Below are 27,195 nucleotides of genomic sequence, written 5' to 3'. Positions count from 1 at the left end.
TGTATACATTGATATATATTGCACATGATTATTTTTAGGTGTCTTGTTCTAACCTCGTCACTACTTCGCCGAGGTTAGACTCGATACTTACCAGTATATGGGGGTCGGTTGTACTGATACTGCACTCTGCACTTTCTGTGCAGATTTTGGTATCGGCTCGGGTTGATCGAGATTTTAGCTGTTGGACCCGCTATCCGGAGACTCAAGGTAGATCTGTCGGCGTTCACAGACCTTGAAGTCCCCGTCTATCTTTTATGTTTTACTGTTTCTTTTATTGAAACAATTGTATTCCTTCAAACACCTTACTTGTAGCTAAATCTTAGTAGTTCATAAATTGTGACTCCAGATCCAGGTGATAGTAATTAATGTAGTTTTTATATTATTCCGCACTCACTACATTTCATCTTAGCTAATTTACTGTTATTTACTGAATGGAAAAAGGATTGGTTTAATGATTCTCTAACATTGGCTTGCCTAGCAAGTGAAATGTTATGCGCCATCACGGTCCCGACGGTGAGAATTCCGGGTCGTGACAATGATAGTTTCTGTTTGTGATTTATATAAATTTTTGTATATTGTTGCTTTATTAGCACGTTGCAATAGCCTTAAAAAACCGTTGCAATAACCTTAAAAAGTCGTTGCAATAACCTTAAAAACCGTTGCAATAGCCTTTTTACCGTTGCAATAGCCTTATAAAAACGTTGCGATAGAATTTTTAACCGTTACAAAAGGCCCAATAACCATTGCATTAGCTTACATAGAGACTATTCAGAACTATTGCATTTGCCTTAAATAATCGTTGCAATAGACAGAGTTATCGTAACGGCTATAAGCCCGTTGCCATAACAGTCTATCGCAATAGTGTTGAAACCATTGCATAAAACCGTTGCAAAAGATCTATTGGCACGCGACCTGATGAAACGGGCCCTAAACTGTTCGAATAGATCTAGAGCAATGGTTTTCCTATCTACAACAACGGTTTTCCAGCCGTTGCCATAGGTCAAAATTCCAGGACATGCTATGTGTGCCTAATGTAGATGGTTTGTGTGAGTTGATTCTACAGGAGGCTCACAATTCGCGGTACTCTAATCACCCAGGTGTCGCAAAGATGTATTAGGACTTGAGGTTGCACTATTGGTGGAGGTGGAAGAAGAAGGACAGCGGAATATATCGCTCGGTGCCTAAATTGTCAGCAGGTGAAGTATGAGCTTCAGTGACCGGGTGGATTGTTTCAGAAGTTAGAGATTCTAGAGTGAAAATGGGAGAGGATGACTATGGATTTCATTGTTGGACTCCCACAGACTCAGAGGAAGTTCGATGCAGTCTGGGTGATTGTGGATAGATTGACCAAGTCAGCTCATTTCATTCTTGTAGTTACTACTTATTCTTCGGAGCAGCTGGCTCAGGTTTACATTCGTGAGATTGTCCGACTTCATGGCGTAGTGTAATGACCCGGCCGGTCGTTTTGAGAGTTGTAGCCCTATTACCCCCATTTACTGCTCATTATGTACTTTATAGTTGTATTGTGACTTGCTGGGGTAGTCAGTTCGAGTCCGGTGAGGTTTTGGAATGAATTGGAACATTTAGTTCCAAGGTTTAAAGCTTAAGTTAAAATAGTGATCGGATGTCGACTTATGTGTAAACGACCTCGGAATAGAGTATTATGATTCCAATAGCTCTGTATGGTGATGTTGGACTTAGGAGCATGTCCGGAAAAAGATTATTTGGAAGTCCATAGCTAAATTAGGCTTGAAATGGCTAAAATAGAAATTTAAGTTTGGAAGTTTGACCGGGGAGTTGAATTTTTGATATCGGAGTCGAAATCCAGTTTTGAAAATTTTCATAGCTTTGTTATGTCATTTATGACTTATGTGCAAAGTTTGAGGTCAAGCGGACTTGATTTGATAGGTTTTGGCATCAAATGTAGAAGTTAGAAATTCTTAAGTTCCTTAAGCTTGAATTGGGGTATGATTCGTGGTTTTAGCGTTGTTTGATGTGATTTGAGGTTTTGACTAAGTTTGTATGTTGTTATAGGACTTTTTGGGATATTTCGTTGAGGTCCCAGGGGCCTCGGGTGAATTTCGGAAGGTTAACGGATCAATTTTAGATTTGCAGAACAGATGAAGAATTTCTGGTGTCCAGCTCTGGTTTCCTTCTTCGCATTCGCGAAAGAGGTCTCGCGTTCGCGAATGGGAACTGGGGCAGACGAGAGTTTGTTCTTCGCGTTGACGAAGCAAGGGACGCGTTCGCGAAGGGTGAGGGCCAGTTTGCATCGGGAACACGAGAGAGGCCACGTGTTCGCGAAGAAGAGTAAGGGCTGGGGTGGACTTCACGCGTTCGCGTGTGAGGCTTCGCGTTCGCGAAGGCATGGGACCCCTGGTCATCGCGTTCGCGAGAGGACCCTAACGTTCGCGAAGAGGAAATTATGGGCAGCACATTTTGTGCTTCGCGAACGCGAAGCAAGGGTCGCGTTCGCGAAGAAGAAATCCCTGGGCAGAAACTTTAAGTTCTGAAAATGGGACTTTGTGCCATTTTCCATTTTTGATAAATTAGAGTTCAGGAAGAGGCAATATTCGGGAGATTTTCAAGAAAACAACGGGGTAAGTGTTCTTAACTCAATATTGGTCAAATTACCCAAATCCATGATTATTTTTAACATTTAATTGAGGATTTAAGTTGGGAGATTTAGAAAACCTTCTTGGTTTAATTTGAAGATTTGAGGGTCGAGTTGATGTCGGAATTTAGTGACTTTGGTATGGTTGGACTAGTGGTTGAATGGGCGTTCATATTTTATAACTTTTATAGGGTTCTAGGACGTGCGCCCCATGAGCGATGTTTTGGAGTTAAAATTCGGATTTTGTTGGAAAATTTATATTTTCTTATGGAATAAATTCCAATAATTTGTATTAATTGAATTGATTTAATTGTGACTAGATACGAGGCTTTTGGAGGCCAATTCACAAGGCAATGGCATAGTAGAGTAAAACATTACCCGGTTTGAGGTAAGTAACTTGTCTAACTTTGTGTGGGAAAAATTCCCCATAGGATTGGTATTGATGTGATGTCTTAAAAATCGTGTACACGAGGTGACGAGTGTGTACACGGACTAAATATGGAAGGTTATGTCATAAAATTGTGTAGATCACTATTTCATATTAATTAAATCATTTCATCCTGTTATATTCATCATCACTGGTCTATTTTTATATTATTTTATTTTTTAAAATTTTGCCTGACCTTTTCTTGCTAATTGCCTTACTTGTTTAGTTGAAATTTTGTTTTTTTTATTCTGTGCATTAATCAAAGGTTGATCTTTTCTTAAATTGAAATATTATTAATATAAAGTAGTGGATATTTTTAAATTTGGTACTGAGGCAACGTGTTAAAAATTGTGAAATATTATTTTTGCTGAGATATTCATTTCCGAATATTTTGTGAGATTTTTGTACTCGTTGTGATTGAGCCGTGAACTCCTTATTGTGGAAAATATTGTTGTTGTTGATTTATTTTGGCAAGTTGAAATATTTGAACACTTGAGGTGCAAATTGTGATCTTGATACCATGCGGTGGTATAAGGTCTGGGTACTCCAGTGGTATTCCGGCTACTCCCAGACCCTATGTTTCATATTATGCACCCCAGTGTCTACTGTACCTCCTGTACATGGTGCTTTCAGCGGGCAGTCCAGTCGATCAGGCCCGAGCCAGTCCCTGCAGTCGCTTCCTCCGAGGGCTTTTTTTGAGTGTGGTGACACTCGTAATATAATGAGGGATTGCCCCAGACGTAGGAGGGGTGCACCTCCACAGATTTCTCAGGACCCACCTATTCTATAGGGCCTTCAGGCTTCTCAGGCCATGATTACTGCACCAGCTGCCACTCCACCTGCACAGCCAGCAAGAGGCGGAAGTCGGGCAGGTAGGGGTCGCCCTAGAGGGGGAGGCCATGCCAGATATTATGCCCATCCTGCTAGGACGGAGACAGTTGCATCCGATTTTTTTATCACAGGTATTTTTCTAGTCTGTCATAGGGATGCATCAATCTTATTTGATCCAGGCTCCACTTATTCTTATGTGACATCTTATTTTTCCCCATATTTGGGCGTATCCCGTGATTCTTTGAGTTTTTCTATTTATGTATCTACACTCGTGGGTGATTCTATTATTTTTGACCACGTGTATCAGTCGTGTTTGATTTTTATCAGTGGTTTTGAGACCAGAGCTAATTTATTATTACTCAGTATGGTAGATTTTGATATTATTTTGGGCATGGTTTGGTTGTTGCCCTATCATGCTATCCTTGATTGTTATGCCAAGACGATGACGTTGGCTATGTTAGGTCTATCGCTGCTAGAGTAGAGAGGTACCTTAGATTATGTTCCTAGCAGGGTTGTTTCATTTCTTAAGGCTCAACGAATGGTTGAGAAGAGGTCTGATGCGTATCTGGACTATGTGAGAGATGTTAGTATTGATACTCCCACCGTAGAGTCAGTTCCGGTATTAAGAACTTTTCTTGATGTATTTCCATCAGATCTTCCGGGTATGCTACCCAATAGGGATATTGACTTTGGCATTGATTTGTTACCGGGCACTCATCCCATTTCTATTCCACCATATTGTATGGCCCCAGCAGAATTGAAGGAATTAAAGGAGCAGTTACAGGAGCTGCTTAATAAGGGTTTTGTTCGGCCCAGTGTATCGCCTTTGGGTGCTCCTGTCTTATTTATGAAGAAGAAGGATGGTTCTATGCGGATGTGTATTGATTACCGCTAGTTGAACAAGGTTACAGTGAAGAACAGGTATCCATTGCCACGTATTTATAACCTATTTGATCATCTTCAGAGTGCCAGAGTGTTCTCAAAAATTAATTTGCGGTCAGGATATCATCAGTTGAAGATTCGGGAACTAGATATTCCAAAGATTGCCTTCAGGACTTGGTATGGTCATTACGAGTTCCTTGTAATGTCATTTGGGCTGACCAACGCCCCAGCATCATTTATGCATTTGATGAACAGTGTATTTCAGCCCTATCTTGACTCATTCGACATTGTGTTTATTGACGACATTCTGGTGTACTCCCGTAGCCGGGAAGATCATGAGCAACACCTTAGGACTGTGCTCCAGACTTTGAGAGAAAAGAAGTTGTATGCAAAATTTTCAAAGTGTGAATTCTGGCTTGATTCAGTAGGATTTTTAGGTCATGTGGTAACGAACAAGGGGATCCAGGTAGATTCGAAGAATATTAAAGCAGTAAAGAGTTGGCCCAAACCGTCATCATCTACTGAGATTCAGAGTTTTCTTGGCTTGGCGGCGTATTATCGCCGATTTGTAGAGGATTTCTCTTCTATTACTGCACCTATGACCAAATTGACCCATAAGAGTGCTCCATTCAGGTGGACCGAGGAATGTCAGGAGAGCTTTCAAAAGCTCAAGACAGCTTTGACTACAGTCCCAGTATTGGTGTTGCCTACAAATTCAGGGTCTTATACTGTGTATTGTAATGCGTAGCGCATTGGTCTCGGCACTGTGTTGATGCAAGACGGTAGGGTGATTGCCTATGCGTTCAGACATTCAAAGGTACATGAGAAGAATTATTCGGTCCACGACCTTGAGTTAGCAGCTATTGTTCATGCCTTGAAGATTTGGCGGCATTATTTGTACGGTGTCCATTGTGAGGTTTATACCGATCACCGGAGTCTACAACATCTGTTTAAATAGAAGGATCTTAACTTGAGGTAGCGGAGGTGGTTGGAGTTGCTTAAGGATTATGATATCACCATTCTCTATCACCTCGGGAAGGCCAATGTAGTGGTCGATGCCTTGAGTCATAAAGCGGAGAGTTTGGGCAGCTTAGCATATTTACCGGTAGCAGAGAGGCCTTTAGCCTTGGATGTTCAGGCCTTGGCCAATCGATTTGTTAGATTGGATGTTTCTGAGCCGACCCGAGTTTTGGCTCGTGTGATTTCTCAGTTTTCTCTTTATGATCGTATCAGAGAACGTCAGTATGATGACCCTCATCTGTTTGTCCTTAAGGACACAGTTCAACACGGTGATGCCAAGGAAGTCACTATTGGAGATGATGGTGTATTATGGATGTAGGGCAAGCTATATGTACCCAATGTAGATGACTTGCGTGAGTTGATTCTCCAGGAGGCTCACAGTTCGCGGTACTCCATTCATCCGGGTGCTGCAAAGATATATCAGGACTTGAGATAGCACTATTGGTGGAGGGGAATAAAGAAAGACATAGTGGAGTATGTAGCTCGATGCCTAAATTGTCAGCATGTGAAGTATAAGCATCAACGACCGGGTGGATTTCTTCAGAAGTTAGATATGCCATAATGAAAATGGGAGCGGATCACTATGGATTTCGTTGTTGGGCTCCCACGGACTCATAGGAAGTTCGATGCAGTTTGGGTGATTGTGGATAGATTGATCAATTCAACTCATTTCATTCCGGTGGTTACTACTTAATCTTCGGAGCAGCTAGCTCAAGTTTTCATTTGCGAGTTTGTTAGGCTTCATGGCGTACCGGTATCTATCATCTATGACCGGGGTACGTAGTTTACATCACGGTTCTGGAGAGCTGTACATCAATAGTTGGGTACTCGGGTAGAGTTGAGTACATCATTGCACCCTCAGACGGAGGGGCAGTCCAAGCGCACTATTCAGATACTGGAGGATATGCTTCGTGCTTGTGTAATAGATTTTGGGGGTGCTTGGGATCATTTCTTGCCACCTGCGGAGTTTGCTTACAATAACAGCTACCAGTCAAGCATTCAGATGGCTTCGTACGAGGCCTTGTATGGTAGGCGATGCTGGTCTCCAATGGGTTGGTTCGAGCCGGGCGAAGCTAAACTATTGGATACGGACTTGGTTCAAGATGCTTTGGAAAAGGTTAAGTTGATTCAGGATCGGCTCTGTACAACCCAATCTAGACAGAAGAGTTATGGGATCAGAAGGTTCGTGATGTTGCATTCATGGTTGGTGAGCGGGTCTTGCTCAGGGTTTAGCCTATGAATGGTGTTATGAGGTTCGGAAAGAAGGGCAAGTTGAGCCCGAGGTATATCACACCTTTTGAGATTCTCGAGAGAGTTGGAGAGGTGGCTTACAGACTTGCACTACCACCTAGTCTCTCTGCGGTTCATCCAGTGTTCCATGTTTTCATGCTCTGAAAGTATCACAGCGATCCATCCCTTGTGTTAGTCTTCAGCTCAGTCCAGTTGGACAAGGATCTATCTTATGTTGAGGAACCACTGGCTATTTTGGAAAGACAGGTTAAAAAGCTAAGATCGAAGAGCATTGCTTCAGTAAAAGTATAGTGGAGGGGTCATCCTGTCGAGGAGGCGACTTGGGAGACCGAGCATGATATGCGTAGCTGTTATCCTCATCTTTTCACCACTCCAGGTATAATTTTAAACCCGTTCGAGGATGAATGTTTGTTCAAGAGGAGGAGGATGTAACAACCCGGCCGGTCGTTTTGAGAGCTATAGCCGTATTCCCCCATTTACTACTCATTCTGTACTTTATAGTTGTATTGTGACTTGTCGGGGTAATCAATTCGAGTCCGGTGACATTTTGGAATGAATTGGAACATTTAGTTCCAAGGTTTAAAGCTTACGTTAAAATAGTGACCGGATATCGACTTATGTGTAAACGACCCCGGAACATTTTGCTTTGTATGGTGATTTTGGACTTAGGAGCATGTCCGAAAAATTATTTGGAAGTCCGTAGCTAAATTAGGCTTGAAATGGATAAAATAGAAATTTAAGTTTGGAAGTTTGACCGGGGAGTTGACTTTTGGATATCAGAGTTGGAATCCAGTTCTAAAACTTTCCATAGCTCTGTTATGTCATTTATGACTTTTGTGAAAAGTTTGAGATCAATCGGACTTGATGTGATAGGTTTCAGCATCGAATGTAGAAGTTGGAAATTCTTAAGTTCCTTAAGCTTGAATTGGGGTATGATTCATGGTTTTAGCATTGTTTGATGTGATTTGAGGTTTTGACTAAATTCGTATATTGTTTTGGGACTTGTTGGTGTATTTCGTTGAGGTCCTGGGGGCCTCGGATGAGTTTCGGAAGGTTAACGGATCAATTTTGGACTTGGATAACAGCTGAAGAATTTCTGGTTTCCTTCTTCGCGTTCGCGAGAGAGGTCTCGTGTTCACGAAGGGGAACTGGGGAAGACGAGAGTTTGTTCTTCGTGTTCACGAAGCAAGGGATATGTTCGCGAAGGGTGAGGGCCAGTGTGCATCGTGAAGGCGAGAGAGGCCACGCGTTCGCAAAAAAGAGTGAGGGCTGGGGTGGACTTCACGCGTTAGCCTACGCGTTCGCGAGTGAGGCGTCGCGTTCGCGAAGGCATGGGACCCCTGGTCATCGCATTCGCGAAAGGATCCTCGCGTTCGCGAAGAGGAAATTTTGGGCAGCACATTTTGTGCTTCGCGAACGCGAGGCAAGGGTCGCGTTCGTGAAGAAGAAATCTTTGGGCAGAAACTTTAAGTTCTGGAAAATTCGTCCCATTTTCCATTTTTGACAAATTGGAGCTCGGGAAGAGGCGGTGTTTGGGATATTATCAAGGAAAAAATGGGGTAAGTGTTCTTAACTCAATATTGGTCAAATTACCCGAATCCATGGTTGCTTTTAACATTTAATTGAGGATTTAAGTTGGAACATTTAGAAAACCCTCTTAGTTTAATTTGAAGATTTGAAGGTCGAGTTGATGTCAGAATTTAGTGATTTTGGTATTGTTGGTCTCGTGGTTGAATGGGCATTCATATTTTGTAACTTTTATTGGGTTCCGAGACGTGGGCCCCACGAGCGATTTTTTTTAGGTTAAATTTCGGATTTTGTTGGCAAATTTGTATTTTCATATGGAATAAATTCCCAATAATTTGTATTGATTGAATCAAATTAATTGTGACTAGATACGGGACTTTCGGAGGCCAATTCACGAGGCAAAGGCATAGCAGAGTAAAGAATTACCCGATTCGAGGTAAGTGACTTGTCTAACTTTGTGTGGGAGAAATTTTCCTTAGGATTGGTATTGATGTGATGTGTTGAAAGTCGTGTGCACGAGGTGACGAGTGTGTACACGGAATAAATGTGGAAGGTTATGTCATATAATTGTGTAGATCACTGTTGCATATTAATTAAAACATTTCATCATGTTATATTCATCATCATTGACATTTTCTTGCTAATTGCTTTACTTGTTTAGTTGAAATTTTGTTCTTTTATTCTGTGCATTAATCGAAGGTTGAATTTTTCTTAAATTGAATTATTATTAATATAAAGTAGTGGGAATTTTTAAATTTTGTATTGAGGCAACGTGTTAAAAATTGTAAAATGTTATTTTTGCTGAGATATTCATTTTCGAATATTTTGTGAGATATTTGTACTCGTTGTGATTGTGCCGTGAGCTCCTTATTGTGAAAAATATAGTTGTTGATTTATTTTGGAAATTTGAAATATTTGGGCACTTGAGGTACAAATTGTGATATATTGTGATATTGATACGCATGCGGTGGTATAAGGTCTGGGTGTTGAAACGCATGTGGTGAGATAAGGGTGGCTTGATACACGTGGCTAGTAGGGGAACTACTAGAAGCCATGCAGTGTGATAAGGGTGGCTAAAACGCGGGATGCTATTTCGGGAAAAATAATTTCTTTAAAATTAATTGTGAAGGCTCCCGCAGTGATATAAGAAAATGAGATATTGTGAATTTATTTATTATTTGGGACTACGAGGCGGTACCTCGGGAGTGCCCTTATTGATATTTCTTTATGGCTGCATTTGCCTTTGATTATTGTTGTGATTTTCTTAAAGTTGTAAATTTCTGTTCTCTTTCTGTGAGGTATTATTTGCCCTCATCCTGTGTAATTAAATGGTGACATACTACTTATTTGATTCATTTCCATTGTTATTTTATTGATATTACATTGTTAAACATTTCACCATGTCATTTATTATTTCCACTAAGGCCTGACTTGACCTCGTCACTACTCTACCGAGGTTAGGCTTGGCACTTACTGGGTACCATTGTGGTGTACTCATACTACGCTTTTGTACATCGTTTTGTGCAGATCCAGGTACTTCCTATCAGACCAGGCATCCGTGAATTAGCCGTACGCGGAGATTTCGAGGTATATCTGCCAGCGTCCGCAGACTCCGGAGTCCCCTTCTATCCTTATTATGTTGCTTCTTTATTTTCTTTAGACTTTGATATATAGAGATATTGAGGATAAATTCTTAGAAGCTTGTGACTTATTCCTACTGGGTTTTGGGAGATTGTAATGGTTAAATTAAAGTTCTTATTTATTCAACTGCTAAGGATTAAATTTCAGTTTATATTCAGTTATTCCACATTAATATGCTTACCTACTTTTAGAGACTAGGTGCCATCACGATACCATACAGAGGGAATTTGGGGTCGTGACACGTACCGGTATCTATCATCTCTGACCGGGGTACGCAGTTTACATCACGGTTCTGGAGAGCTGTACATCGTGAGTTGGGTACTCGGGTGGAGTTGAGTACAACGTTTCACCTTCAGACGGGCGGGCAGTCCGAGCGCAGTATTCAGATATTGGTAGACATGCTTCGTGAGTATGTGATGGATTTTGGGGGTGCTTGGGACCAGTTCTTGCCACTTGCGGAGTTTCCCTACAACAACAGTTATCAGTCGAGCATTCAGATGGCGTCGTATTAGGCTTTGTATGGTAGATGGTGCCTGTCTCCAATGGGCTGGTTCAAGTCAGGCGAGGCTAGGCTATTGGGTACAAACTTGGTTCAGGATGCCTTGGAAAAGGTTAAATTGATTCAGCATTGACTTCGTACAGTCCAGTCCAAGCAGAAGAGTTATGGGGATCGAAAGGTTCACGACGTTGCATTCATGGTTGGCGAGTGGGTCTTGATCCGAGTTTCGCCCATGAAAGGTATTATGAGGTTTGGAAAGAATGGCAAGCTGAGCCCTAAGTATATTGGGCCTTTCGAGATTCTTGAGAGAGTTGGAGAAGTGTCTTACAGACTTGCACTACCACCTAGCCTCTCTGTTGTTCATCCAGTATTCCATGTTTCCATGCTTCGGAAGTATCACGGCGATCCGTCTCATGTGTTAGACTTCAGCTCAGTCCAGTTGGACAAGGATCTATCTTATGTTGAGGAGCCAGTGGCCATTTTGGACAGACAGGTTCGGAAGTTAAGGTCAAAGAACATTGCTTCAGTGAAGGTTCGGTGGAGGGGTCATCCGGTCGAAGAGGCGACTTGGGAGACCGAGCATGATATGCACAGTCGTTATCCCCATCTTTTCACCACTTCAGGTAAGTCTCTATACTCGTTCGAGGACGAACATATGTTTTAAGAGGGGAAGGATGTAACGACCCAGCCGGTCGTTTTGAGAAAATTAGCCCCGAACCCCTAATTATTGCTTCATCTATCTCATTTTGTAGTTACGTGACTTGCCGGGAGGATTTATTTTTGGTGTCGGAGTGAAATGAGACACATAGTCCCTAAATTGGAGGTTTAAGTCGTAGGAATTCAACGTAGGTTGAATTGTGAGAAGACGACTCTGGAATGGAGTTTTGACGGTTCCAATAGCTCCATATGGTGATTTTGGTCTTAGAAGCGTGTCCGGATATTAAATTAGTGGTCAGTAGGTCATTTTAGCGTCTATTGGCGAAAGTTCGAAAATTGGATAATTTTTAGGAAGTTTGACCGGGAGTGGACTTTTTGATATCGGAGTCGGATTTCGATTCTGAAAGTTGGAGTAGGTCCGTAATGTCAATTATGACTTGTGTGCAAAATTTATGTCAATCGAACTTAATTTAATAGGTTTCGGCATCGAATGTAGAAGTTAAAGTTTTAAAGTTTATTAGGCTTGAATCGATGTGCAATTCGTATTTTTAGCATTGTTTGATGTGATTAAAAGGCTCGACTAAGTTCGTATGATTTTTTAGGACTTGTTGGTATATCTAATTGTGGTCCCGGGGGCCTCGGATGGATTCCAAGTGGCTAACGGATCATTTTTGGACTTAGAGGAATAGCTGATGCTGGGCTGGTTCTGGTGTCATCGCACCTGCGGAAGGGTTGATCACAGGTGCGGTCTCTCATTAGCGAGCCTTGAGTCACAGATGCGGGGCGAGGAGGATGGCTAGTGATTGTAGATACGACGTGAAGACCGCAGAAGCGGAGTTGCTTCTGCGAAAGGGTGATCGCAGAAGCGGAGTGAGCGAGGGAACTAGAGTAGACAAGGCTTCCGTAGAAGCGGATGATGGACCGCATAAGCGCTTCCAAAGATGAGGATGTTTGTGCGTAGGTGCAGAATATGGTAGTTTAAGTGAACTCCACAGATGCGGAGACTTCACCGTAGAAGCGGATTTTTGATCGCAAGCGCGAAAAGCCTGGGCAGACTATATTAAATCAAGGGCTCGCGATTTTTATCATTTTTGGACATTTTGAGCTCGGGTCTTGGCGATGTTTTAGAGCAATTTTGAGGGATTTTTTGAAGTAAGTCTCTTGTACTTATTTTTTATCAATAACATTGTTTCCCCATTGATTCTCCCACCTAGATTGTGTGTGTTTAAGGTGGAATTTGGGAGTTTGAGGCTAGGGATTTAGAGAGTTTAATTTGGGGATTTGAGTGGCGATTTGGTGTCAGATTTTGGTAAAAATGGTATGGTTGGACTTGTGGCCAAATGGGTGTTCATATTTTGTAACTTTTACCTGATTCCGAGACGTGGGCTTGGGTCAACGTTTTGGGCCGAATTTCTAATTCTTTGCTTAAATCGTAGTTTCATTATTTAAATTAGTTTCTTGTAGTTATATTTATAGAATGAAATTATTTTGGCTAGATTCGAGCCGGTCGGAGTTGAAAAATCGAGGGAAAGACATCCTTATCGATTGATTGAGCGAGATTTGAGGTAAGTGACTTGTCTAACTTTGTGTGGAGGAAATCCTCTTAGGATTTGGTACTGTATCGCATGTCTACGTGTCTTAAATCTTACTTGCAATTTGTGCAACATGTTTAGTTGAATTACCTGATTTCCTTGATTTGAATTAAATTTTTAACTGTAAGATTTCTTGCTGTAAATTCGTTGTTCCTTCGGTTCGGTTATCTGCTGCATATTTACTTTGGGACTACGAGGCGTTCGAAAAATCCCCCTGTATTGCATATTTACTTTGGGACTACGAGGCATTTACTCGGGAAATCCCCATGTCTTGCATATTTACTTTGGGACTATGAGGCGGTACCTCGGGTGATCCACTTGTCTTGCATATTTACTTTGGGACTACGAGGCGGTACCTCAGGAGATTCCCGTGTCTTGCATATTTACTTTGGTACTACGAGGCGGTACCTCAGGAGATCTCCCTCTCGTGCATATTTACATTTGGGACTACGAGGTGGTACCTCGGGAGCTCCCATGTTGTTTACCTCTATTTGTTGTGTTGTTATTTTCTGAAAATTCTCGTTGTTTAAATTCTCAGTCATTTCAAAATATTATTATATCTTCTGCGTTGCTTTTCTTTTAAACCAGTAGGGGTCTGACCTGACCTCGTCACTACTCTACCTAGGTTAGGCTTGGCATTTACTGGGTACCGTTGTGGTGTACTCATACTATACTTCTGCACATCTTTTGGTACAGATCCAGGTCCTTCCTACCAGGCCAGATACCCGTGAGTTGGACTGTACGTGGAGACTTCAAGGTATATCTACCAGCGCCCGCAGACCTCGAAGTCCCCTCTCTATCCTTATTATGTTGTTTTTCCTTATTCCCTTTAGACTCTGATGTATAGAGACACATAGTATTTTCTCTTAGAAGCTTGTGACTTATTTTCACCGGGTTTTGGGAATTGTAATTATTGATTTGCAGTTCTATAATTATTTCATGTGTTGATAATTGGGCTTCAATTTTATATTATGTTATTCCGCAAATTGTTAGGCTTACCTAGTCTTCGAGACTAGGTGCCATCAAGACTCCTACTGAGGGTGAATTGGGGTCGTGGCAGTTTGTATCGTAACATTGTTCTTGATGTTTTCTACTTCTTCAAACTTAGTTGTGATTAATTTCTCCATTTTTATGGAGTAGTTTATCTTAGGATTTGACGGATATAGTGTTTTGAGTGTTGTTTGTGGATTTAACTATAATTTAATTGCATGAATTCGTTTATAAAGCTTTGAATTGATTGCAAATTTGTTCACTAATTTATTTAACCGAAAGAGAAATATTTTGGTGATTATCTTTACATTATTTTATTTGGTTTAAAGTAGTGATTGTTCTAACTAATCGTTAGAACTTTTTGAATTATTGATTAAACCAAGTTAGGATAATATTTGAGAGATATTTTCCTAAAGACTAGTCCATTAACGTGTTATCCACAATTGAGTTAATTTTTTTGTTTTTGAATCTAGTGTTAGTACTCCTATGCATGTTTAATCTTAAGGTGGTCGACAATTCCATAGTTGTAGGTGCTTAAAGTTTATGTATTTGGTGCTTCATAATTCTATTTGAATATGTTATCTTCTTTAGTTTGAGTACTTCTAAGGAAAGGGGCTTATGTTTACTGCTGGTTTATATTTTTCCAGTCACGTGAGATGCTCATGGAAAATCATCGTTAGATTTCAACATGGGTTAACAAAGTTGGACCAATGGTGTTTTACTTTAGCAAATTTGACGGATTAAAGATGTTCAAGGATATATTTAAAAGATAAAAATAAACTTGCACTCATAGACAAGGGACAGTTTGGCGAAAAACACGTAAACATGTAGATATGGATGTGGATTTACTTTGTTCGAATTCCTCAACATTAGCTAGAAATCTTACACTCCACCCTTAGTCAGATGGGGAAGGAGAAAACTAGAACCTACAGAACACTTGCCCATTATAGATTTAGAGCGTTATTGGTGATAAGAATCCATATCATTTGTACTGAAAGTTGGATAAGAACGTGAATTGGTTAACCTAAAGATAGTTGCTTGCTTTATGCTGAAGTGGGATGTGTATAAGATTCGTCCTTATTGAAAGCCAAAAGGCAATTTATTATATCACTTTTAACTGATAAAGAAGAAAACTAATGAAACAACTGCCTTAACAAATACTACTGATGGGTTTAAAGTATATTAGATTTATGTTTTGATGATCTAACAAACTTATTGTCAAGAACCAGATAAAGGACCTGATGCATACTTGGTATATTTATCCATCAATGGACTTAAGCTAATGTGAGTTGTATGACTTCAGATAGAAAAGAACCAACTCAGGAACCTGATCCCTTGGAGCTTCCCTGACAGCAGTACGAAGTCAACTCTACAGTTGAAAAATGATTGTCTACACTGTACATGCTACAGTGCAGAAACAATGCAACAGTCACTTCCCATGATGGGAAGGGCTTTTTACCAACCAAGTGTTTACATCATCTAAGTGATGTCATTCAAAGGATATTAACAAGAAGCACTATAACAAAACATGACTTGAACACTTGTGATATTCAAACAAAAGCATTCAAGATCTGATTATCCAGCATTGAAGTCACAAGTGCATCAAGAACAAAGTGCAACACTACTACGGACCAGTTCCATAACAAGTCTTTTGTATGTCCTTAATTGAGTTGTATCTTTGTATTGGTTATTTATTGTAATTCCTACTTTGCTTAGCTAGAAGCTTAAATTAGGAACCTCAAAAACCACAAACCCGTAGAGCTTGTGTCGTGACTAGAGTTAGTCATGAGTTGAAGTCTTTGTAATAGGTGTATTGCAAAGTGGCTTATAATAGGTGTATTGCAAGTTAGTAAGGGATTAAGAGTTTAATTCCTAGGTTGTAATCTAAAGATTGCTCAGTAGTGAAGTTGAAATCCTACCAGTGTAGGTCGTGATTTTTTATCCCCTTGAGCAGAGATTTTTTCACGTAAAAATCTTTCGTGTCATTTACTTACTGTTAGATTAGCGAGTTCTGTGGGAACTGTTATAGGACCAGGTCTCTATATAGTTTGGTGGACTCATACATTCTATCAATTGGTATCAAAGCGGGTTCTTTCTAAAAGGTTAACACTTAGAGAGGATCCTTACCATGGCTGCTCCACCAAACTTCGAGGAAGGACAATCAACTTACAGGCCCCCAAGATTCAACGACCAATACTATGGGTGGTGGAAGACTCGAATGCATAACTTCATAATGGCAGAAGACTCCGAGTTATGGGATGTTATTTGTGATGGTCCATATGTCCCAACAAAGAAGGTAGGAGAACCTGCTGTAATGGTGCCGAAAACCAGGAAGGAGTACAATGACGCTGACAGGAAAGCTATAGAGAAGAACTTTCGCGCCAAAAAGATTTTGGTGTGTGGTATAGGACCTGATGAATATAACAGGATTTCAGCATGTCAGTCTACCAAGGAGATATGGGAAGCTTTACAAACGGCACATGAAGGAACTACTCAAGTAAAGCAGTCCAAGATCGATATGCTCACCACTGAGTATGAGCTCTTTAGAATGAAGGATGATGAATCCATTCAAGACATGCATACTCGATTCACTTCCATTATAAATGAGCTACACTCTCTTGGAAAAATCATCCCTAGGAACAAGCTCGTGAGGAAAGTTCTTAGCATTTTACCCAGCTCCTGGGAAAGTAAGGTGAATGATATCACTGAAGCCAAGGATCTGCAGACATTGACTATCGATGAGCCAGTTGGGAATCTGAAAACCTACGAGATGAAGAGAAAGAAGGAAAATGAAAGAAGAGAACCAAAGAAGGAGAAGAACCTGGTACTCAAAGCTTAAAACAATGATTCGAGTGAGGAGGATAGTGACATGGCATACCTTACCAGAAGGTTTCAGAAAATGGTTCGAAGAAATGGAGGTATACCAAAGAGATGCAGTTCCAGTAAACCAAAGAATTATGACCTCAGTCTCATAAGTGTGGAAAGCCAGGGCATTTCATCAAGGACTGTCCTCTTCTGAAGCAAGAGCATTTCAAGCACAACTCTGATAAAGCAGCCAAGAGGAACCCAGTTTCTGACAAATGCTTCAAAAGAAAAAAACGCATCTGACAATGTTGTGAAGCAAGCTCTTGTAGCATGGGGAGACTCCTCCAGTGAATCAGAAGAAGAAAATGATGCAGGTGATAGTTCCATGATGGCAGTTGAAAATGAAGCAAATGAATATGACTCAATATTTGCTTTGATGGCTCAGTCAGACGATGATAAAGATGATGAAAATGATGAGATAAACTTTAGGGATGTTCAGAGGAATCTGAAATCCTACTCTACCAAGAAACTCATATCATTAGATAATATTTTGATTGATGCATATCATAGTCTTGTGAGTGATAAGGATGCCTTGACCATAGAGTTAGGAGATGCTGAGCAGACTAGAGATGACTTAGTGGTTTGTGTAGTTGACCTGAAGGAAACTATAGAAAATCTGAAAAATGAGAAGGAGGTTCTAACAGAAAAAATTGCTAGTGTAGAACATAAAAGAGATGATTTAATGGTAGTTGTAGTTGACTTGAAAGAAACCACAGAGAACTTTAGTAAAGAAAAGAATGCCTTAGTGGAGAAAGCTGCCATTACTGAGCAAGAAAGAGATGATCTCTTAGTGGTAATCGTAGACCTAGAGGAAACAATTGAGGGACTTAAAGCAGAATGTAAGCCTGGAAATTCTGAAAAAGGGAAGGAAGTAGCTAGTGAGGCACATATTAAACTTGAAAATGAGCTGAATAATGTGAAAACTAGTCTGTGTGCATGATCTTGAGAAATCTCTTAAGTGGACCTGGTCCTTAGATGCTATTACTTCCATGTACTTTAATAATGGTAGAAACAGGCAGGGAATAGGGTTCCAAAGGGAGAAAGTTCCATATAACCCTCATAGCAAGTACGTCACTGTACCTGATAACTGGCTTTGTACCCACTGTGGGAACAATGGGCATTTCAAGGAAAATTGCCAAGCCAGAGTCCAGTCTGTTCAGAAAAACAAAGTTTTTGCTAAAAAAGTAACTAGTGGAAGACGACCAGGTGCCACTCACAAAAAACACATGTTGCCTGCATGGACTAGAAGAACTCTCATTCATCCTTTTTCTCATTACAAGGGACCCAAACTTGTTTGGGTTCCTAAATCTTACCCTTGATTTATCTGTGCAGGGAACAGTGAAAGGAAGCAGTCAACAATGGATTATGGACAGTGGATGCTCTAAGCATATGACTGGGAATACCATGGACTTCCTTTCACTAAAAGCCCTGCAAGGAGGGAATGTATCCTTTGGAAATGGGAAAAAGGGGTACATTCTTGGTGTTGGAAAAGTTGGAAAGTCTCTCTCACACTCAATTGAGAACGTGTACTATGTAAATGGTCTGAAGTATAGTCTCTTGAGTGTTTCTCAAATCTGTGATAAAGGAAACAAGGTGGAATTTTTGTCAAAGGTGTGCACAGTTACTAATCTGGTAACTGGTAAAGTGGTACTAGTGGCTAAAAGATACAAGAACATCTACGTTGCTGATTTTGAGTCCCTACAAAGTGGTGATATGAGCTGCTTGAAAGCAGTTGATGATGATGCAGAGTTATGGCACAGAAGGTTGGGACATGCAAACTTCTCTCTTCTGAACAAGCTGATACAGAAAGACCTGGTTCGTGGATTGCCAAATTCAAAATTCAAGGAGCACAGAGTGTGATGCATGTGCTAGAGGAAAGCATGTGAAATCTTCATTCAAGCCAAAGAAGAATGTCAGCACATCAAAGCCACTTGAACTCCTTCATATGGATCTATGTGGCCCTATGAGAGTGCCAAGCAGAGGAGGAAAAAGATATATTTTTGTGATAGTAGATGACTACTCAAGATTCACTTGGACACTGTTTCTCATAACCAAGGATGAGACCTTCAAAGTGTTTGCAGCCTTTGTCAAGAAAATCCAAGTAAAGATGGAATCAAAAGTGGCTTGCATCAGATCCGATCATGGAGCAGAATTTTGACAATGCCAAGTTTGATGAATTCTGTAGTGAAAATGGCATCACCCACAACTTCTCAGCTCCAAGAACTCCACAGCAAAATGGAGTTGTAGAAAGGAAGAACAGAACCCTTGAAGATATGGCTAGAACAATGCTTATTGATAATGGGATAGCCAAAAACTTCTGGGCAGAAGCCATAAATACAACCTGCTACTTGGTGAACAGGTGCATGATCAGATACTTCCTGAACAAAACTCCCTATGAACTGCTCAATGGAAGGAAGCCCAATCTGACTCACCTAAGAACGTTTGGGTGCAAATGCTATGTTCTCAACAATGGAAAGGATCAGCTTGGAAAATTTGACGCCAAAAGTGATGAAGGAATTTTTCTGGAGTATTCCTCTCAAAGCAAAGCTTACAAGGTTTACAATAAAAGGACTCAGTGTGTGGAAGAAAGTGTTTATGTAATCTTCAACGAGACACTTCCATCTGGTGAGAAGAGCAACAAGGACGATCAAGACAGTGAACCACTGCTGGTTCCAGGAGAGATCACCGACATGGCAAATGGAAAGGCAGATATGATGAGTCAAATGAAGGAGACAAATGAAGACAATGCAACCTCTTCCTCTCCAACTCAAGAGGAACTAGGTACACACATTACAACCACTGGAGCTGAAGAAAGAGTAGCTGATGCAGTTCAAAGTAACCCACAAGCAGCAGAAAGAGGAATTCAAGGGAACCATTCAGGATTATCTAGTTCCTCCATTAATGAGATTCAGGTTCCAAATTGGAAACACAAAAGATCTCATCCTCTCGATAATATAATAACCCCCCTTGATTCTGGAGTCTAAACTAGATCAAAAGCCAGAAATTCACTTGCCTTCTCAGCCTTCCTCTCCCAAATAGAACCCAAAAATATTAAGGAAGCCTTGAAGGATGCAGACTGGATCACAACTATGCAGGAGGAGCTGCTTCAATTTGAAAGGAACGAAGTATGGCACCTGGTACCTAGACCCTCAGATAGAACCATCATAGGAACCAGGTGGGTATTCAGGAACAAGCTTGATAAGCATGGAAACATTACAAGGAACAAGGCAAGGCTGGTTGTCCAAGGTTACAATCAGGAGGAAGGGATTGATTATAATGAGACTTTCGCTCCAGTTGCTCGTATCGAAGCCATCAGAATTCTCATTGCCTTTGCATCACATATGGAATTCACCTTGTTCCAAATGGATGTCAAAAGTGTATTTCTAAATGGTTTTCTAAAGGAAGAAGTCTATGTTAAGCAACCTCCAGGTTTTGAATTTCATAAACATCCTGAATATGTGTTCAAATTGGACAAGGCATTGTATGGTTTGAAGCAGGCTCCTCGATCTTGGTATGAAAGGTTGTCAAAGTTTCTCTTAGAAAATGGCTTTACAAGAGAACAAATTGACAACACTCTGTTTCTGAAGAAACGAGGAAGGAACCTGCTCATTGTTCAGGTATATGTTAATGATATTATCTTCGGGGCAACAGCTGACTCACTTTGTGAGGAATTTGCAAAACTTATGGGAAGTGAGTTTGAGATGAGCATGATAGGGGAGCTGAACTTTTTCTTAGGTCTTCAAGTGAAGCAGTCCACGAAGGGAACTTGTATTAGTCAGCAGAAATATATCAAGGAGATTTTGAAGAGGTTTGATATGGAAGCATCAAAGGTGATTGACACTGCCGCTAAGCTAGACATGGATGAACTGGCTCTCCTGTAAATCAACAATGTATCGAGGCATTATTGGATCACTCCTCTACCTCACTACCAACAGGCCAGATATTGTATTCAGTGTGGGTTTATGTGCAAGGTTTCAATCAAATCCCAAGGAATCTCATCTAAAAGCTGCTAAAAGGATTCTGAGATATCTTAAGGGAACACGGGACTTGGTTCTGTATTACCCTTCAGGTAACAACTTTATTCTTGTTGGTTATGTTGACGCTGATTATGCAGGTTACCTTGTGGACAGGAAGAGCACATCTGGAATGGCTCATTTCCTAGGATCCTGTCTGATTTCATGGGGTACAAGGAAGCAAAATTCAGTAGCTCTCTCAACAGCTGAAGCAGAATATGTTGCTGCAACGTCCTGCTGTGCTCAACTCTTGTGGATCAAACAACAATTGGAGGATTTTGGGGTATACACTGACTGTGTACCTCTGTTATGTGACAACACCAGTGCACTCAACATGACAAAGAACCCGATCCAACACAAGAGAACTAAGCACATTGATGTGAGACATCATTTTCTCAGAGACAACGTGGAGAAGGGGCTTATTTGCATGAAGTTATGTAGTACAGAAGACCAAATTGCAGATATCTTCACCAAAGCTCTAAGCAAGAAACATTTTGAGAGAAACAAGATGGCAATAGGGTTAATCAAGCCAAATTGAGAACCTGATTCCCTTCCCTATGGCTATGAAAATTACATTCATGTAAATCTAGCTAAAAGTGTTTTCTGGCCAAGCTTAACTCATTCTATACCATTGTAGGTAGACACGCATGATGATTATAGAAGCTAAAGGAACAATGCATGAGAAGCAAAAGAGAGTTGAAAATCTTTTTAAAAAGACCGGTCAGGAACCTAGTTCTTGTACCACAGGTTAGTAGTACTGTGTTTTTCTCATGCGTATCTCAAAAGAAACAAAATTAACTGCCACGTCATCCACCTTTTCAAACCTTGTATATCACGTCTTTTCTTTCAAATCTTTTCACCTCCCTTTGCAATGGTGCATCTTTCCACAAACCTACCGCCGTTTCAGAACCCGTTTCTCTCTTCCCTCATCATTATCCTTTCCCTCCTTAAAACCCCTTCATTTCTAACCTTGAGCGATCATCCCTCTCTCTCTCCATCCTTCCAGAATCTTCAATCTAACTATCTACCATGGTTGAAGAGCAAGCTACCCTACCCACCTTGGAAGGTAACATCTTCGACTCATCTGCCACCTTTGAAACACCACCAAAAATCCCCTCTTCCACCATTACTGACACCGATATATCCAAACCTGATTCCTTTTCACCTCTTATCTCTCTCACCACTCCATCTGACCCTATTCCTTTATTAAGTGTTGAGGACTCAGAAGCCTCAAAAGTCGACATTATTTTTTTCTGTTGCCTGATACTCTCAAAAACCAGAACAAGGATGAAAAAGAGGGTGAAACTCAACAAGAAAAAGGGATTTTTGAGGAAGATATTGATCAGTACATAAGTTCTCCAGTCTTGGACACTGTTGCTCCCATGGAGTCTCAGGAAAAGGAGGCCGCTAAAAACATATTGGCCATTGCTGCTAAGGGACTGGTGAATGAAGGACCTTCTACCTTGCCTGAGTCTCAGTAGGAAGGGACTCCGCTCTTAGGAGAAAAAGGAACAATGGTGCTCTTTGAACCACCTGCACCTGAAGAAGCAACTGGGAACCCTGCTGATGAACCTGATCCCCTCCCTGAGGAAACAAGCCAGGAATCATCTTCCCATGTCAGCTTTGACCCTGCCCCTTCTCCTCACTTTGAGGCTGAGTCGTTGGAGTCTATCCCTCCTGTTGTGAGACCTAGTGATGAGGATGATCAGGATGATGTGGTTCTTAGTGCTCGCTTTAAGATTAGAAAGCCCGTGGTCACTCCTGAGCCCCCTTCTAAGAGACCTACCACAAGATTGCAAAAGAAGGAAGCTTTTGAGTCTGCCCTGAAGAAAAACAGAAGGAGTAGCAAGAAGAAGAAGAAGAGGCTGATGAAGGAAGGGGAAATTGTGTGTGAAAAAAGTATTCCAATAGTAGAGGTGGATGAGGATGCTCACGAGGAACCAAGTTCCCTGGTTGAGAGATCTCAGAAAAAGAAACAATATGTTGAGAGTGCTTCAAAGGAAGTTGTTGAAAAATCAAGTAAAAGGTCTGTGAAAGGTAGTGTCAAGTCTAAGCAAGTTGTGGAGGAAGAATTTGTGCTTGATGATGATATTCTGGTAAAATCAAGTGGTAAGGGCAAGTCTATTGGCAGGTCTGGCAAAAGGAAGTTGGAAATTGTTGGGGAACCCGGTTCTGCAAAAAAAAGTGAAAAGTGTAAGTGTACTAGGGAAAGAAAGGTTGCGACATCAAAAGGTACTGTGGGGTCGCACTTTTGACCCAGAGATTTCTGAAATGGCGGGTATGAGACAAATTCTTGAGATGGTGAAATTTCAGCAGTGGGGCCATATGTTCAACGAGGATATGGCCAAAGTATATGAGGATGAGGTCAAAAGCTTCTATGACGACCTCTTCACAGTTGAAGATGACCACGTCTGTATTTTAGTGAATGGAGTGGATATGATATTGGATGCTACTGTGTTGGGGGACATTCTCAAGGTTCCATCTGAAGGGTTGTCATCTGTGAGAGGTGCTTGTGGCTCTAATTTTAGACACGTCATTGTGAAAGAAAAGGTTGTCCAGCATGGGGAACGGGTACACAAGAAGGCTCTACTTCCTGTGTACCAACTGTTGTTCGAGTTGGTTAACAAGGTTCTGCTCCCTCGTGCTGAAAGAAGGTCCATTACTTCCAAGTCTGATCTATACTTAATGGAAGCACTAGATGAGTTTCGTTCTATCAACTTGCCTGCCATTATGATTGAACATATACAGAAAGTGGCAGCTTTCAAAGATGGGAACCATGGACTTCCGTATGGCTTTCTTCTCACGCGTGTCTTCAAGTTCTTTGATATACCCTTAGGAAATCCCAAGATGGGGACCAGGAAACAAACATTCTCGAAAACTACACTGGAGGAATGTGAATGTATTGAAACGGTTAGAGGAATGGGAAGCACTTCGACGATCTCACAGCTAATCAACGCTCAGAATAGTGCCACAGAGGAGATCAGAAAGCTTAAGGCAAGGAACGTCATTCTTGAGACTTAGCTTAGTCAGGCTATAGCAGCACCAGGACCCTCCAGTTCATCAAGTGAAGAAGTTGCTCGTCTGTCTAAAGAAAATGCTGAGCTCAGGCAACAGGTAGAGAACCAGAGAGAGAAACTGCTCGCAGAGCAAATGTCCGCAAATGCTCGGATTGACCTTGTTCTCAACACTCTTGTTGCCTCCTCCAAACCTCCCTCCTCTAGTGCCCCCTAAGAAAATCTTCCAGTGACCAATCTCAAGTTTCTATCTTTTGTTTTGATGACTTGTGGTAGTTGTTTTTGTCTTTTTTTGTGATGTGGATGGATTTCACCTGTACTGCTCCCGCTTTCAACAGTCCAAACTTGCCTTTGCTGTAATGGAAAAGGCTTATGTTTTATAAAAATCAATGAAGACTCTCTTTTGCTGTTAAATGCTTGTCTTTTTCTGCTTCTCTTTTCTATCATGTTGTGTGCACACATGTGGCATAAGTTAGCTAGGCTACACTTCTTTATGTTGATTGCTTGCTTGTGTATTTTTAATGATGCCAAAAGGGGAAGATAAATTGAAGGATAAATTGAAGCAGGGGGATCTGATTAAGGGAGAAGCATAGAGTCCGGGGGAACTTGTGAAGTTCCTGGTACTTTATCTGGTTTATTGTGCTCTGCAAATGGTTGTCAATTTTTAAAGTTTGTCATCATCAAAAAGGGGAAAATTGATGGGTTTAAAATATCTTAGATTTATGTTTTGATGATCTAACAAACTTATTGTCAAGAACTAGATAAAGGACCTGATGCACACTTGGTATATTTATCCATCAATAGACTTAAGCTAATGTGAGCTGTATGACTTCAGATAGAAAAAAACTAACTCAGGGACCTGATCCCTTGGAGCTTCCCTGACAGCAATACGAAGTCAACTCTACAGTTGGAAAGTGACTGCCTGCACTGTACATGCTACAGTGCAGAAACAGTGCAGCAGTCACTTCACATTGGGAAGGACTTTTTACCAACCAAGTATTTACATCATCTAAGTGATGTCATTCAAAGGATATTAACAAGAAGCATTACAACAAAACATGACTTGAACACTTGTGATATTCAAACAAAAGCATTCAAGATCTGATTATCCAGCATTGAAGTCACAAGTGCATCAAGAACAAAGTGCAACACTACTACGGACCAGTTCCATAACAAGTCTTTTGTATGTCCTTAGTTGAGTTGTATCTTTGTATTGGTTATTTATTGTAATTCCTACTATGCTTAACTAGAAGCTTAAATTAGGAACCTCAAAAACCACAAACCCGTAGAGCTTGTGTCGTGACTAGAGTTAGTCATGAGTTGAAGTCTTTGTAATAGGTGTATTGCAAAGTGGCTTGTAATAGGTGTATTGCAAGTTAGTGAGGGATTAAGAGTTTAATTCATAGGTTGCAATAGGTTATAATCTAAAAATTGCTCAGTAGTGAAGTTGAAATCCTACCAGTGTAGGTCTTGATTTTTTATCCCCTTGAGCAGGGATTTTTCCACGTAAAAATCTCTCGTGTCATTTACTTACTGTTAGATTAGCTAGTTCTGTGGGAACTGTTATAGGACCAGGTCTCTATACAGTTTGGTGGACTCATGCATTCTATCAAATATTATTGTAGATATTCAAAGTATCATTATAGATCCGAATTATAAAAACAACCCAAACAAAGAGAAGCCAACTTCTCACTCCGTCGTTATAAAAGTTGTAGCTAATTCGAAGGCAAAGTCATACTCTTTAAAGGATTAAAAGGCCAAAAACAGGTAAGCAAGCATCATTCAACTATACATACTACTCCCTCCGTTTTAGTTTCAGTTTATGTGAACCTATTTTCTTTTTGGTCCGTTTCAAAAAAAATAACCCCTTTCTAAATTTGGTAATAGTTTAGCTTAAACTTGCAATTTTATCTTTAATGAAAAGCTTTTATAATCACACAAATTCTCTGGGGGCCTTTTTGACTTGTTTAGGACCACAAATTTCAAAAGTCTTCATTTTTTCTTAAATTTCGTGTCCAGTCAAACAGGTTCATATAAATTGGAACGGAGAGAGTAATAATAATGCCATGAAAGTATACAAGGTAGTAGGGGAATATTTACCAGCTAAATCATGCATCATGTCCGCCGCTAGACATGTGTCGTAGAAACAAGGTCACTAAATGCAAAATTTTCATTTATAAGCAGCAGCAGGTCTACTCGGTAGCTGCTGTTGCTGAATTTAGTTCCTTTGCCTATTGACAGAATGTTTACCCAGTCAAGATAGAGGCACACTCTTCTTCCGACTTAGTTGATACATTGCTGACAGAATTCCAGCTAGCAACGTAACTAGGCTCACATTCTCAATTTAGCATTTGCCCTGCCAAAACAAATTCAGAAATAAGTGTTATTGTGCAAATCAACTACTAGACTTATAGGAAATTGTGGTGGTCACATACAGGCCAATAAAATATATTCACAAAAAATAACGGTAAACAAAAACATGAAAGCCCCATCAAGAAATAAAATTCATCCAATTTTGAGTACCACTTTTGATGCAATGAGAATTAGAAGATAATAATCTTATGAGGTTTGTAGTGGAAGCATGTTGAAGTTTCAACAACTGCCAAAAAGTTTGGTTTTACAGAACCAGTGAACCACGAGTTTCATTGCTTGCACTCTGACCCCTTAACTTTAGTTTACAAAATTACACTTCTGTTCCAAAAGCAAGCTATTTCTCTCACATATAAGAACAGTAATCCCCTTTTTTCAGATATAAAAGAAATTATCTTTAGCTTCTTTTAGCATATAACTTAACTCTTAGCTAGGAATTGTTTTTAGATTCTCTAAGAACCGCAGACTTGCATTAAAAAAAAAGAACTTGGTCTAACCCAAATTTCACATTTTTTGTTTCTTGGAGAAACAAGTTTGAGGTACGCACCAAACAACGTAGATAATGGAAGATGTAACTGTCCCGATACAAAAAAAGTTTTAACTGCAAAGACCAGACAAAAAAGGGGTTATTATAATGGAAGAGATTTTCAAGTAAAATTAAACAAATGGGGTGAGAAGTTTACTTTCTAGACTTCGTATTTCAGAGGGACTTGGGATTTCAGAGGCTGAAGGTTTCTGGCAGTATCCCCTACATATTAATAAAGAAATTAAAATAAATGGGAGCATTCAATTCAATTCAATGGTGCCAAAGAAGAATACAATTCTGTAGACACTTACCTTACTTGTTGTGTGGGTGCTGCACCAACACGTCCAAGCCCAAGAAAAGCCCTAACACCAGCACCAACAGTTGAAAATTTTCTGCACCAAAAAAAAAAAGCAAGCAATCATGATATCAAAAGGCTAATAAATCAAAAGAGTGACTAATACTAAGAAGTTATAAGC

At 40.5% G+C, this 27,195-nt stretch overlaps 1 protein-coding gene across 7 annotated transcripts in view; it reads right to left on the bottom strand.

Annotated features, from left to right (window-relative positions):
* Nucleotides 1-27,195, bottom strand: part of LOC108942831 (uncharacterized) — a 59,501-nt gene that overhangs the window by 11,806 nt on the left and 20,500 nt on the right. For 6 of the 7 annotated variants that reach the window (XR_011413694.1, XR_011413693.1, XR_011413692.1 and 3 more), the window contains 4 exons: nucleotides 27,031-27,111; nucleotides 26,877-26,941; nucleotides 26,741-26,794; nucleotides 25,924-26,179 (listed from right to left, as the gene is read on the bottom strand). Coding sequence is in view for 4 of the 7 variants with exons in the window: in XM_070195007.1 (XP_070051108.1) it covers nucleotides 26,163-26,179; nucleotides 26,741-26,794; nucleotides 26,877-26,941; nucleotides 27,031-27,111 (217 nt within the window). In the remaining 3 variants the exon portion in view is untranslated. Of the gene's footprint in view, nucleotides 1-25,803; nucleotides 26,180-26,740; nucleotides 26,795-26,876; nucleotides 26,942-27,030; nucleotides 27,112-27,195 lie in introns of those variants that run through there. The other variant, XM_070195005.1, reaches the window with a different exon arrangement.

The sequence above is a fragment of the Nicotiana tomentosiformis genome, chromosome 2, assembly GCF_000390325.3.
Source record: "Nicotiana tomentosiformis chromosome 2, ASM39032v3, whole genome shotgun sequence".
Classification (NCBI taxonomy): Eukaryota; Viridiplantae; Streptophyta; class Magnoliopsida; order Solanales; family Solanaceae; genus Nicotiana; species Nicotiana tomentosiformis.
This window is presented reverse-complemented; position numbering and strand designations above follow the sequence as displayed.